At 43.9% G+C, this 14,042-nt stretch overlaps 7 protein-coding genes across 7 annotated transcripts; 5 read left to right on the top strand and 2 right to left on the bottom strand.

The window, feature by feature from the left end:
* O0I10_007155 (uncharacterized protein) lies at positions 1-492 on the top strand (the record flags this gene model as incomplete). Its single annotated transcript, XM_058487173.1, has 1 exon — positions 1-492. One exon carries the CDS (start codon positions 1-3, stop codon positions 490-492), a length of 492 nt encoding a protein of 163 aa, XP_058341988.1.
* A 1,211-nt stretch (positions 493-1,703) lies between these two features.
* Positions 1,704-1,964, top strand: O0I10_007154 (uncharacterized protein; the record flags this gene model as incomplete). The annotated part of the gene is made up of 1 exon (XM_058487172.1): positions 1,704-1,964. The coding sequence occupies one exon, from the start codon at positions 1,704-1,706 to the stop codon at positions 1,962-1,964; it is 261 nt and encodes an 86-aa protein (XP_058341987.1).
* Positions 1,965-2,255: 291 nt separating this feature from the next.
* Positions 2,256-2,657, top strand: O0I10_007153 (uncharacterized protein; the record flags this gene model as incomplete). The annotated part of the gene is made up of 2 exons (XM_058487171.1): positions 2,256-2,397; positions 2,482-2,657. The coding sequence occupies 2 exons, from the start codon at positions 2,256-2,258 to the stop codon at positions 2,655-2,657; spliced, it is 318 nt and encodes a 105-aa protein (XP_058341986.1).
* A 1,249-nt stretch (positions 2,658-3,906) lies between these two features.
* O0I10_007152 (uncharacterized protein) lies at positions 3,907-4,692 on the bottom strand (the record flags this gene model as incomplete). Its single annotated transcript, XM_058487170.1, has 5 exons — positions 3,907-4,086; positions 4,162-4,298; positions 4,361-4,378; positions 4,444-4,546; positions 4,606-4,692. The coding sequence occupies 5 exons, from the start codon at positions 4,690-4,692 to the stop codon at positions 3,907-3,909; spliced, it is 525 nt and encodes a 174-aa protein (XP_058341985.1).
* Positions 4,693-6,141: 1,449 nt separating this feature from the next.
* Positions 6,142-7,963, top strand: O0I10_007151 (uncharacterized protein; the record flags this gene model as incomplete). Its single annotated transcript, XM_058487169.1, has 7 exons — positions 6,142-6,219; positions 6,303-6,355; positions 6,494-6,543; positions 6,617-6,634; positions 6,703-6,767; positions 6,820-6,882; positions 6,941-7,963. The coding sequence occupies 7 exons, from the start codon at positions 6,142-6,144 to the stop codon at positions 7,961-7,963; spliced, it is 1,350 nt and encodes a 449-aa protein (XP_058341984.1).
* A 633-nt stretch (positions 7,964-8,596) lies between these two features.
* O0I10_007150 (uncharacterized protein) lies at positions 8,597-9,069 on the top strand (the record flags this gene model as incomplete). Its single annotated transcript, XM_058487168.1, has 2 exons — positions 8,597-8,754; positions 8,838-9,069. The coding sequence occupies 2 exons, from the start codon at positions 8,597-8,599 to the stop codon at positions 9,067-9,069; spliced, it is 390 nt and encodes a 129-aa protein (XP_058341983.1).
* An 899-nt stretch (positions 9,070-9,968) lies between these two features.
* O0I10_007149 (uncharacterized protein) lies at positions 9,969-11,926 on the bottom strand (the record flags this gene model as incomplete). The annotated part of the gene is made up of 4 exons (XM_058487167.1): positions 9,969-10,276; positions 10,336-10,709; positions 10,784-10,916; positions 10,969-11,926. The coding sequence occupies 4 exons, from the start codon at positions 11,924-11,926 to the stop codon at positions 9,969-9,971; spliced, it is 1,773 nt and encodes a 590-aa protein (XP_058341982.1).
* Positions 11,927-14,042: the final 2,116 nt, after the last annotated feature.

The following is a 14,042-nucleotide window of genomic DNA, read 5'->3' as shown; positions in this document are numbered from 1 at the left end:
ATGTCAGTCATGGGGAAGCATTTATGTCTTTTGGTGGTGTCAACCTTTATTGCGCCTCGGGTGGTTGGTTACCAAGCAACGGGCAATTTCTCTGGAGAATGTCAGCCAATGAACGTCTTTTATGAGTGGATTGTATCAGCAACTAGCAACAGCATCCATATCGTTGGTGTCATATCAAGCTTTATCCCATCATCTGGTTCTTCTCGTTATCGGCAATTCGGTGGGCATCCTGAAATGAAGGTCTCTTATCGATTGATCACATCAGCAACAAGGAACAACTTTTATATCTTTGATATCAGCAAGCTTTCTATCTCTTGGTGGTTCTGGTTATTGGCGATTCCTTTGATGGATCTTTACAACTATACGTGTCTTATGGATGGATCATGCCATCAACAAGCGATGAGAGTCCGCGTTGACATCTTTGGTGTTACCAAGGTCATTTATGCATCTCCTCAAGGCATTCATCGTCAAGCTGCATTCGATTTCCAATGAAAAACGATTGCCATTCACATCGCTCTTTAGCCATATGTACGTCACTCCGCAGCTAGGATCTGGTTTGGGCTTTTCGATGCACAATGCTTTCTCGATTTGCATGTGGTCTTGGGCAGCAATGATTGTCTCGTTGTCTCTCTTTGTAAGGGCTCTTCGGCATCATGTAAGTATGCTCTCTCTTTGGTGGTATCAATATTACTCAACCTTCTCACTGCATATGCCCGTAAAGTATCGTTCCATCGCTTTCAAGCCGAGTGCCACCGTAGCGGGCCTTATCAACAAGCAGACGATTGCAAAGAATCGGTTTGATTTGGATATCAGCAGGATTTCATGCATATGGCTATCATTGGTAAATAGAGGGTGATCCGTTTTTTGGCTCCAATCCCAACCAACATCCTCTTTTATTATAGTATGTGGTCTATTCAGCAAGCTACTTGTCTTCTGGTGCATTGGGATTTCTATGCATGCAGCTGTCATTAGATGTCAACATGTTCTCGTTCGTATGGCTATCATAGGTAAATAGTGGATGATCCGTGTTTTGGCTCCAATTCCAATCAACCTCCTCTTCTATTATAGTATGTGGTCTATTCAGCAAACTACTTGTCTTCTGGTTCTTTGGGTTATCATGGATGCAGCTGTCATTGGATGTCGACATGTTTTCGTGCGTATGGCTATCATTGGTAAATAGTGATCTGTTCTCTTCTTCAACGCCTGCCAACCTCTTCGTTTATTATAGTATGTGGCCTATTCAGTAAGCTACTTGTCTTCTGGTGCATTGGGATTATCATGGATGAAGCTGTCGTTGGTAAATAGTGATCCATTTATTTCTTTCAACGCCTACTAACACCCTCTTTCATGTGGGTTATTCAGCGAGCTACTTGTCTTGTGCTCTTTGGTTTCTTGATGGATGCAGCTATCATTTGATGTCGACAAGGTTTCATTACATGGCTACCATTGGTAATTGATGATCCATTCGTTTCTACAACGCCTGCCAACCTCCGCTTTTATCATAGCATGTGGGCTATTCAGCAAGCTATTTGTCATGTGCCCTTTGGATTCTTGATGGATGCAGCTATCATTGCTAAATATCGTTCTATGGATTTGGAAGACTGTATACCGTGCATCTTTTATAGGTGAATCATGTCAGGGTCAAGGAGCGACGTCTACAGTATAGCATCGTCCAGTATCAGTTGGCCTTATTACATCGTTCGATGGTTCTCGTTACCACCTATTGGATACTTCCTTTTATTTGCATCTGCAACAACAAGCAACAACTTGTATATCTTTTGGTGTCGCCAAGCTTGATCTCGTCTCAGTTTGGTTCTAGTTGTCGACAATCCTTTCGATGGATATCCCACTATACGCATGCCTGTTGTCGGTGGACCATATCAGCACAAGCAACAAAGTTCCTATCTTTATTGTCAACAGCATTTACTCGATCATCTGGTGGTTCTCGTTATTTGGCCAATTGATTTCAACAGCCCTCTGCAGTGCACGTCTCTTATGGATGTATCACATCAGCAACAAACAACAATGTTACGTGTCCTTTTGGTGCTGTAAAGGTGTATCCATCTCTCATGGCATTCATCATCAAGTATCGCTCCTTTCCTTTGGAGAAAAGATTACGTATCAGCATTGGTCATTGTATCGACATCGTTGAAGCAAGGGAATTGGTTTTGGTTGCTGGGGGCAACGGGCGTCGTGGATTCTCATATGGCACAGGCTAAGTGTTGTTACCATTATCTCAGCGATAAACTAGTGACATGCATTTTTATAGTCCATCAATCCATCAAGCTATCTTTTCACATTCTCTTGGTGTCATCAAAGTCCATTTGGTCTTCTTACAACAGTTGCCAGTGGCGAGTTCTATTGCTTTGAAAGACGAAGATCAACATTTGAATTTGGGTGGGTTTCTCAGAAGCAAGCAAACGATCTCTATCTTATAGTTGTGGTTGTCAAGGATACCGTTTCCATGGTTTTGAAAATCAGCTACCTGCAAGTCATCTCTTTATCGGTGGATCTTCAGAGCAATGTTTTTTTATCGGTGCCATGGCGGATCTCATTCCTCAAGTACTTGTATGGATACCTTGGACGTTCTCTTGGCAAGTCAATATTCTCGCGTATGCTATTTCGTCAAGACCGGATTTATTTGTTGCGGTGCATGATGTGTCTCTCTGATGACACTTACCCAAGAAGGTCGCTTGAGGACAGCAACTACTGATATGCGGATGTTTATTTGCTATGGGTAGAACGGGATGGTGCCTTGCTCTTTTGAGTAAAGCATCGTTGGCAGCTATGATTCATATGCGACAGTGTGGTCAGCCCTATCGTGGCCCTATCAATTGCATTTGAGGATTGCTGCCTTAGCCGTTGGAAGTTAGACTGTTCATCAGTGTCCTTGTGGTAGATATGGGATCATGTATTGCTTTTTGCTCTTATGGGTCGGCCTCTGTGGGCGTGGGATGCTATCCTTTTATCAGACCGAACATGTTGGCTCGAGCAGCACCTATAGAAGATGCTGTTGTTTACAATGGTAGCCCCCGTTATCCGGCTTGGTGCACCGTAGGGGAGAGGGTGACGGCAAAGCCTTCGCGTGGCCATCCTTGTCAGTACATGGGTTTCCATGGAAGCTAATTTGCCACCTTATCATTTATATATTTTTTACGCATTCGTGAGCATCACTAACAGTACTCTAATAGCTATATCAACAAGTGGCCAAAAGGTACAGGCTGGGAGTCGAACCCAATGAGAGATGATGCTGGAAGTTGCACTACCTGACCAAGAACCTATTCAATAATAGCAGCATTCATTATTACAATAAACTCTTGTTGGCTGTGAGGTATTAATATAGTTGCGAACGTGCATTGTCAGGGAGTGAGTGTGTTCAAGTGCTCAGGAATGAGCGTGGTTGGTGGTTGGTGGTTGCCATAGCGATATCACTGCTTCCTTTTGTTCGTTGCTATTCCCGCTCTATGCTTGGTGTCCACAGGTACATTCAGAGTCCAATGTTGTAGCAAAACTTGTTGGCCAGCTCCATGACAAGGTACCATCATCTCACACATTATCTCGGATAACTCAAATCCCCTTTATACGATACCGTCACCGAGAATAGCCCCTCCATCATCTCATCCGATCTTGCCTTAACAATTGTGATCGCTCTTCAGCATTATCTTCTGGTGGAGGCTGGGTAGCTATTTTGATATTGAAAACTGATCTCGAACCTCGATAATAACATTTGGCTTGTATAGCTGCGATTGATCTATGTTGGAAAACTTGAGCCACCTTGCGCACTACTACAAATCCAAACTATAGAAAGAGATTATGATAAACGTATATTTTACTATCACTTTAATGCATCGATCTCGAATCATACGTGCTATATAGCGGTTTATTGGTCTAGAAGGAATAGGGTTGTCATAGAGCATAGCTGGAGGAGCTAAACGAATAATCCTTGTCAATATCACTTGAATCATCATCCTTGGGAGTGTTGGAACCTTGTGGATCATGAGGAATCAAATCCCACAACTGATTCTCGTTATCGCTAAACTTGCGGTCGTAAAGCAACACCACAGTGCCTGGCTTGGTCCAATTACCCTTTTGCGCGAGAGATGGTTATTAGTATAACATTTCCCTTTTATCCGAACCTGCGCAACTGCCGAATGCACTTACCCTGATATCCAGCACAAGATTGGGATTTACTTGGGGATAAATGAACCCATCCTCACGATAATACCACCGTTGATTCTGCGCGTCCTCTACCATTTTGCGCCTATATTGGATAATTTGCTTGTCGTTTTCCAAGACGCCTAATACATCATGTCTATTAGCATTTTACCATTACACTGGATAGATCGATTGACATCCTTACCTCCAAGAACGTCGAGCACTAAATAAAGAATGAAGATCGAATCAATGATCCATATAACCCACATAGCCATTCTGCAATCCTACCTAATCCAGAATTCTTGTTGATGATATAACCACTATCATACATCCAGAGCTGGTTATCAAAGTTTTGCTCCTTTTTCGGCCATACGACGATCTTGGCACTGTCCTGCAGTATGATCAGAATAACCCATTCATAGTAGAACAATAAGAGTCCACCCATGTTACCTTATGCGAATCCATTGCCACGTCGATCACCATCTTGTGAGCACATTTCGACTGAATAAAGAACCAACCCGAAGGGAAGTTGCTCATTGTGACAAATGCAGAAAAGAAACAAACGCGAAAGAGAGAGTTGCTTCTTATAGATCGTCGGGCTGGTCATACATCATTGTCTGCATATGAAATTGTCACGCGACCCCGCACCTCCTCGTATCCAAGACAGGAATAGAAAATCACCAACATGACCATATACAAGTAATAAAGTTCGTCTTTGTTGATCTACAAATGGAGAAGCCTTGACGAGATGGAAGGTACAGTGGAGTGTAGAAAGCAATTTAATATGGCATACGTCATTGCCTTGCTGTGTTACGTTGTTACCAACAAGCAAAGGTGGTCAAAGAGCTAAGCAATGTTCGATCCATTGTGGTTGTGGATCACGGGACAACCCCTGCCTATCATGTTATTATCAAGTGAACCTATCATCATCGTCGAATTGACGTTATTGCATGACATGTCGAATTGATCCTTCATCATCCTGACGTATTCTTGCTCGTGAATTGGGTAATCGCAATACGCACACAGCTTGGTTGCCATGGCTATGATGGATACGTGGTATCAATGCAACGGCTTATCATGCTCTACTACCTCTACTACCACCATCGGCATTGAGTTGATATATTTATCAATGCTTTTGCTATGCTCAGCTTTATTATTTATTACTGCCAAGAACCTCGTCTATATTTAGGGAAGATGAGGAGGGAAACAGTGAATGCGCAAACAATCCATACATTGGCTACAGTGCTGGTTACGCTGCTTTGCGGTGTGCTACAGCGGAGCATATTTTACCCCACCTCCGCGCCACAATTGTCGGGGCTGAGCTGCTTGGCAAGTGTTAAACGCGACCTTGGGTGTGGACAAGATGACAAGTGCATAGTGGATAGTAGATAATAAGGGTCATTTCCTATATGTAAACACACACACATGTACAACACACATATCAGCACATAGCATTATCGTGGCATGCTACCTTATGTAAATTTGGAGTAAGTTTATTATGAAGTTGCTCGCAATTACTGCTCTATAGCTGTTGGTCTCGTTGCACATAACATCATTCACGGCTATTGAAGCCAGCGTATGCAATCCCTGTCAATTAGATGCAAATGCATAAAGCAACGTGGTAGCAGTAATGGCACGTTGACTGCCATGATCATATGTCTATATCAAATGTGATACCATGTGCTTTTCCCCTTCTAGTGCTATGGTTTGGTGAATGAAAAGCTAAATGATATTGTTGTTGTACTAAAAGGTGAATAAGAATGAACGAGTGTTGCCTTTAATTAAACTTTTTTGAAGGGTGTACAATAACACGTCTCTATGTCGGGCGTGCGCCACGCTAGCACCAAACAAGTGGATGAACATCACAGCCAGGACACAAATATGGCAAGTTGCTCAGACGGTCTAACAGCACAAGAAACCGAGTGATCTGCCGCACGTCCTTGTGTTCTCCTCTTTTTTCCCTTCCAACCTTTCCTCCACCTACTCATGTTCCCCCCAGGTTACTTTTATATCATATCCAGAAAGAACGGCTACGCTCTCGATGTCTACGATGGGCAGACAAAGGTACGTCAACCTTCAAAATACCTCCTCCTACACTCCCCTGATTAAGCCTCCAATGCTCAATGTCCATCTCGGTTTGCCATTAGACGGGTGCCAACATCATCATTTGGCCACAAAAGTTTGCTGATTCGGACAACCAGTAAGTGTATTTTGCTTTGGAAACGATATCATGAAGTTGGGAGAATGCGTGGTGGGTGTGGGTGGGTGTGTGCGTGTGCGTGTCCAAAACAATGGAGATGTGCCACAAGCTCGGATCGCTCACCCTTCTTTCTATTAGGTTGTGGTCTTTCGATGGTGGACGTATCGTGAATAAGAAGTCTGGTCATGGTAAGTGGATTTGATCCCTAGGATGGAATAATGGAAAGGAGCGCCTATGCTAATAAGGAACCCACTTTTACAGTGTTGGACATTCAATCGGGTAAAATGTCAAACCAGTTTGAGGAGATACAAACAAGGTATTCCTAACATTCTCGGAACAATGATTAGGTGCATTCAAGAAGGACAAGACCATCGTTCAAAACAAGCGTAAAGAGAAGAATCAATCTCAAGAGGTAATAGCCGATGATACAAGGAAATGAATGGTATACTCACTCTCTATCATAGTGGGGCTACGAGCATGGCTACATTCACTCTGTGGTGTATCCTACTATGATCCTCGAGATTAAGGTAAAGGAAGAAAAGGTGTCGAGGTCAAGTATCAGGGAAATAACCCAACATGTGATAGTCCGAAGATGGTGGTGCACAAGTGTTACTCGAACGCAAGGATGAAAACAATTTGAATCAACAATGGTATCTTGAGCCTCATCAAATCTTTGAAACGTCGTTGGGTATGGCTGCCAATAAGGGTCCTTTGCACAAACAAGCTGGATTTGGACAACCAAGACTTGGTTATGGTGGTGAAGTGGGAGTTCCTCCAGAGCTCAAATCATTGCCAAAGAACATCCAAGTGGTGGGCGTCAATGGATATACACCGAGTGGTCCTACGAATCCACCTACCAATCCAAGCAACCATACATCTGTTCCACCATCATCATCCGCAGCAGCACCTGGCTATGGTTACGCATCAGCAGCACCAGCACATCAAACAACAGGACCTACTGCACAACCTGTATATCAATCTCAGGCATCACTTGCAACTGGTAACAATGGCTATAATGCTCCTAGTTATTCTACACCACCACAACATCATCATCCAGCTGCGTCGTCGCCACAGCAACCATCGTATCCACCCCATGGCAACCATTACTCTACACCAAGCCAACCACATGGTGGTGCACATCCTGCATACACAACACCCAACCATCCACCTCATGGTAGTGGTTATCCTCCACAGCCACCAAATCCAAATGTGTATCCACCTACGTCAAATGCTGCGGCTGGTGGTGGTTATCCATCACCCACTCAACACCAGTATCAAACATCCAACGTATATCCTCCTCCTCACCCTCAACAGCCACACCATGGTAGCGGCGCTTATCCTCCTCCACAACCACCTGTAAGCACTGGTGTTGGTTATCCACCTGTATCATCACCCTCTTTTGGTAGCTATCCACCACAACCACAACAACCTGCGTATCCACCACAACCAGCACAGCAAATGCCATCCGCTGCACCAGGTGGTTTCTATCCACCACCTCTACCTGAGCGACAACCTCCTGCTATGCCTATGCCTGGTACCAGTGCTGGTTATCCACCTACTTCATCGCCTGTTGCACCAGCTTATCCTCCTCCTTATCCTCCAAACTAAATAGTATAACTTAACTTGTATCATTATCCTTGTGAGATCTTCTCGTATACACACACACGCACACACACAATGCATGTATTATAGGAATTACCCCCCTACTCTCTCTCTCTTTTTTTTCTTCCCAATGGATATAGGATGATGTAATGGATGATGCATTTTTAACCTAGATTGTTGTTGCCGAATCATGTTCCCGAAGTAATAACCGGTTTTATTGTCGATATTAAAATTTGGATGGATATGACAATGATGATAAGAGAGTAACCTTATTTGATTATTGGTTTATGAAAGGGTATGTGAACAATGAGCAACTTTGATAATGAACATGGGGGACTCCAGCGAATTTCCTGAGTGGGCTAGGAAATTGGGGGGAGGAGGGAAGAGCGCTCCTATGCAAAGGACAATGATTCATCCAACGGCTCATCCTCCCCTTTCTAGTAATCTCTCCAATGGTAATGTATCGACATTCATCCATCCATTTATTCTCTTTATCCATCCTTCAATTCCATCGCAAATTACGGCCTTGAACGACTTTTTGATCTTTGATCGATATCGACCCCAACACACGATGGGCCACACATGCATGGACATGGACCACCATTCAACATTGACCTTTATATATACAAGCATGCTCACATGGAATCTATTTACTACCAGGCTCCCTTGAAAGCGTACGAACTTCGCAACAAGAACAAGGCTGAACTTCTCAAGACCCTTGAGGAACAAAAGCAGGAGCTTGCCTCCCTTCGTGTTCAAAAGGTCGCTGGTGGTTCTGCTGCCAAGCTTCACCAAATGTAAGGTTTTTTCTTTTTCTATATCAACAAACGAGTCTATCTATCTATGGAGCCAATGGAATTGATATGTGTGTGTGGAATAGTGGTGAAGTTCGCAAGAACGTTGCTCGCACCTTGACTGTCATCAACCAAACCCAACGTGAACAGCTTCGTCTCTTTTACCAAAAGAAAAAGTACGTGCCCCTCGATCTCCGTGTCAAGAAGACCCGTGCTATGCGTCGCGCTTTGACTCCTTACGAACGTAAGCTCAAGACCGTCAAGCAACAAAAGAAGGATGCCCACTTCCCCCTTCGCAAGTATGCTGTCAAGGCTTAAATGGAGATTCAATCTTGGTGTATCTTTTTCTTGATGCAATAAAAGCAACCCCAACGAGAGAGATTTAAAAACATGTATTGGATCGGTTGTTGTCATGGATACGTCGGGGTAGTACAACAATGGATAGTGATGATGATGATGCTACATGAAACATGTCAGGCATAGATTCCATAAGCTGGCTGCTGCTGCATTGTTGATCCCAACTTTACTTTGGCTCCCTTGAAAAGACAACAATGAGCTGTCAAGTGTATATGCGCATAATGCATGTAATCTTGGAGACAATGTGTCACTCACTCACTCCCTTCCCTCTTTGATATGAAAAAGCAGTGCGATGCAATGCTAGCTAGTGCAGACTCACATGTAGATGCTTTGATGGGTTTCTCCCCTTTTTATTTGGCATGCCGTGTGGATCGTTCGAGAATAAGAATAATCGGATTACCTTGTACGTGATTGACTTTGACAAGGTTAAGGTACATTTTCAATTGTCTGTGCCACACATTCTTTAGCGTATATTGTGATATGGCACATGCTACTAAAGAGCAACTTTTTTAATATCGATCTGTAAGATGCGCATAATACATACATAAGAAAAGGGAATTTGCATGCTGCTGTAAAACGGGAAGAGTAGAATGCGAATGGGGGGGTGGGGGTTTAACAATAAAAAAGAGTGCTGGGTGGTCATTATCCTATACCTAGTGAAATAAAAAGAGAAGAACACACGCACCCCTCCCCATTCTGTCTCAACCTTATTTATTACAGCAAGCAAGATGGTATACTGTGCATGTGTGTGTGTGTGTGTCTTTGTTGGGTGAAAAGAGGAAGGTAAGAGATGTTGAGACAGAATAAAAAAGGAGAGAGTGAAAATGTGTGAGAGAGAGAAAAAGTACGAGCGTTAGAAATCAAGGATTGGTGCCATGAGCAGCAGATGGTGGTGGTGGTGGCGGTGGGTGTGCCAGCCTTCCACTTTGCTGATGGTAAAGATGATAATTTGAAAGATTGCTGCTACCACCTTGAGGTGGTGGTGGTGGTGGATTATTGTTGTTGCTTGATACAAGACCACCCATAGCAGGTGACGATTCACCACGATACTCAAAATTATACACGTCATTGCTACTTGCACCATTACTAGCATTATTGAGTAAGGAAGATGCAGATGGAGCAGCAGTGCTTGTTGCTGGTGGAAATTGTTCACTCATGGGTCGTAAGCCTAAAAAGTAAAAAAGTTATACAACCGATGATAACATGCATAGATGACCAAAAACTTACCTTGATGAGGTGGCTGAAAAGGTGATGAGGATGATGGATGATGGTGATGGTGGTGATGATGCGGTTCGGTACCTGTTGTAGTTGTTGCTGCTGCTGCTAAACCACCGGTATGTCGAAAAGCACCGGAAGGTCCAGAAGCTGTGGATGAGGAGAAACCACTATCGATGCGGCTTCCTGCAGGTGTGGAAGCAGAGCCTGCAGGAGGTAGACCAGCGATGCCAGCGGCGGCTGCAGCTGCTGCATGGCTGTGATGGTGTGCATGATGAATAGGTGATGCATACAAGTAGTTGCTTGGATTATCCACAAAGAGGGGTTGTAAGATGTCTACAATCTTGTATTGTGTTGCAAGCGTTTTGGCTCGATGGAACGTGATCCTTAAAAAAAAGGGTGGATCTCTTGTCAGTCGATATCAATGTACCCATATCCCAAAGCTTGTTTTGTTACTCACCACACGCCTTTGAGATGCATCGCACCAACCTTGACAACCACGCGTCCTTTTTCATTCTTGAGGATACCATCACGTTTACCCCGTGACATGCCTGCTACATTCAACAACTTGGTGCCATTGATCATGTCATTGTCTAAAAGAGAGAATGAGCACACGTACATGAAATTTCATCATCATACACATACCATGTCGTCGAGCCACACAAATTCCGTTTGCATCCACTTGATAACAAATGGTGCCTTCATCTTCCCATAATGTCGTAGTTAACTTGGGGCGTGGCACAAGAGCATGTCTTGCAGGGGGTGGTGGGATCCCAAAGCTTGGGAGTCCTGCATAGCTACTTGAATGATGTGACGATGACGATGAGTATCCCAAATGGCTGCTGTTACTTGCAGAATGTCGCCGGCTTCCTGCAGCTGCATTTGCATAAGGATGATACAAGTGTCGTTCGTTGTTGTTGCTGCTGCTGGTACTGCTAGCTGATGCTGAAGGTGGCACTGGTGTTGTTGGCGGTGGTGGTGCAAAGTAACTTGATCCCCCTCCACTTGCATTGTTGTTGCTATTGTTTCCATAGGACAAAGTTGCAATCCCTGTAGGTGTTGGAAGACTTGTAGGGAGGCCAACGCTGCCACTATTGTTATTGTTGTTGCTTTCATGGCTGTTGTTGCTGTTTGTATGGTATAAACCTCCACTTCCACCATCATCAGTATTATTCTCGTGGTGGCTGTAGTCTCTGAATGGATCGGGCTGCTGCCAGTTACGTGGGACTGGGCTATCATAATGTGCACCGCTGCTTGTGTTGTTGTCACCAACAGGTCGATCCATCATGCTGCTACTCGTACTGCTAGTAGTAGTAGCACCAAAGCCGTATCGAGATGTGCTGTTGGCATTGCCACTTTGCTCATTATTGTTGGTGTTGCCATAGGGATACTCGCTGCTTCCATTATTGTTGCCTGTCGATGGGTATTTTGGGTAATAGGATGATGGCAATGATGCTGGTCTTGCTAGTGGATGATGTGGACTACCCATTGGATCATGTGCTGAAGCCTTATTCATGCTGCTCGAAACAGGTGGAAGGTTGGTGCTGTTGTTGTTGTATGGAAATGTGGGTGGTTGAGTAGGGTAGGTAGAATGCTGATACATTTACGTTGATTTGAAAAGGAGAGCGAAAGAAAGAAAAGAAGAGCGGCTATGGGAGCACGTAAATGCGTCTGATGAAAGAACACGCGAGACTGGTTTTTTTTCTGTTTGTTGTCTTTTGCCACCTGTTGGATATAAATCTATACAACGTGGCAGTTGCCAAGAGATGAAAATCACAAATTAGACCGATAGTGTCAAAAGATGCTGCAAGGTAGAACCGCACGCAGGAATCATGATGAATCACCCCACCCAACCCCCAAGTGCCCTGAGGAGGTGGTCGATTGCCTTTCTCATTTTGCCACACAAAGCCGCACCACACACACACACTCACATGCATTCGCATATATAGCTATACGCATACTCGCATGCAAATGAAAAGGATGCGTGATGTGGGCAATAAAAGAAAAAAGTATCCATCATCCTTGCACGGTCTCATAGCGTAGTAAGAATACTCACTCTCACACACAGACAGCTACAGCTGGAAACTCGTATAGTGATCTCGCCAAGTGAATAACGTAAAGGTGAATGTACTTTGCCGACAACTTGTGTATTGGTTCGCTATGTATAAATAATAACGTTGGTTACTGCAAAACAAAACGCAAGGTAGGCATCCAAAAAAGAAGAAAAAAAGAGAGAGCACCAACTTTGGGGGAGTGATGTGTGCAAACCAAAAAGGATCCAAGATGAATGACTCTGGCGGGAAAAAGAAGAAAAAGATAGAGAAAATGTTGACGCCTTGAAATGCATTAGGGAAAAAGGAAAAGCAGGTGTTATTATACGATGTGCGCGGGAACAAGGGGACGATGCTTGGGGTTACTTCCCCCCGGGGGATTCGGTTGGCAAAGGGTAAGTTTGAAAGAGTGCGTGTGTGTGCGTTTGTATGATGTATGTGTATGAGTGTGAGTGTGTGAGAGTGTTTAAGTAGACAAGGTGCACAACTCAAGGTGATAGGAGGGGGTTGCTGGATGCTCTCTCAAAGATAAACGGCAAGATTGAATATACAAGGGTGCCAAGTTTCTTACCTTTTTACTTTTTAGACGCGAGGGTAACAACAAATGATGGATCAAGAAAGAGAGAGAGAAAGAGAGAAAAGAAAAAAAGGAGAAGAACCTTTTTTTGGTGAGGAAGGAAAAAGAGAAAGAAGAGAGTTCACCAGACCAAGCTCAAGTCAGCATCTCTTATGGACAAAATGGGATGATGATGACGATGATGCAAATGGGTCTTGCAACAATAGACGAAAATGACAAATGATTATCTCAATACAATTTACATCAGATCCCAGTCGTAATGGCGACAGATGCGTTGCTATGTCTTTGAAAGCATACCAAATTGTTCATCGGGGTTGTCATTCATTCTCTATTTCATCTCTTTTTGCTGTTGTATGACACTTGAATGTATCATGGAGCGAGATTTGCCTCACATAACGTTCACTTCCATTGGATTCACACACATACATTTACTCGCTGTTTCCTTCATAAGGAGAAGTGGATGCGAGGGGGGATGGATGATGTTAGGGGGAAGTTGGGGGAGAGAGGCGAGATCAAGGCGATAGCAAGGAGTGTTCCTACAAGCAGGGGTGCTTGTTCTGCTACGGGTGATAGCTGTGTGATCGTGTAAAAGAGGGAAATGGGAGGTTTACTTACATCTAGAAAGTCCAATGGCTGATCCCTTTCACTCGGCCATGTCCTTGCCATCATTGTCATTATCTCTCTCTCTCTCTTTTGACGGAAATGAAATAGGTTCCGGAACTGAAAATCCTTCAAGTACGATGCACAAGCATGCACCGCATGTACAACCGAATGTATGCACATGTAATTGTATAGGCCACATTACTTGTGTATTTGCAAGTCCATACATCCATATAATCCACGCACACACATTTACATACACATACGGCTGTTTGCCATCTCCTTCTCACAGGGTGATCCAAACGGCGTCATATACAAGTTTTCCTTGCCATTTACAGCGTCCCCTTCAAATCCTCCGTGTTATCCCTTGGCGGAAACATTGGTCTACTTGTAGAGGGGAAAGAAAGAAAAAGAAGCACCAACAAGAATTATCAAAGGCAGCAGCAGCAGCAGGGTGCCCCATCCTCAGGGATCAATGTATATGTGTGCGT

Source organism: Lichtheimia ornata (assembly GCF_029851405.1).
Source record: "Lichtheimia ornata isolate CBS 291.66 chromosome Unknown scaffold00034, whole genome shotgun sequence".
NCBI classification, from domain to species: Eukaryota; Fungi; Mucoromycota; class Mucoromycetes; order Mucorales; family Lichtheimiaceae; genus Lichtheimia; species Lichtheimia ornata.
Note: the sequence above shows the minus strand (reverse complement) of the source record. Positions and strands in the feature narration are given on the sequence as shown.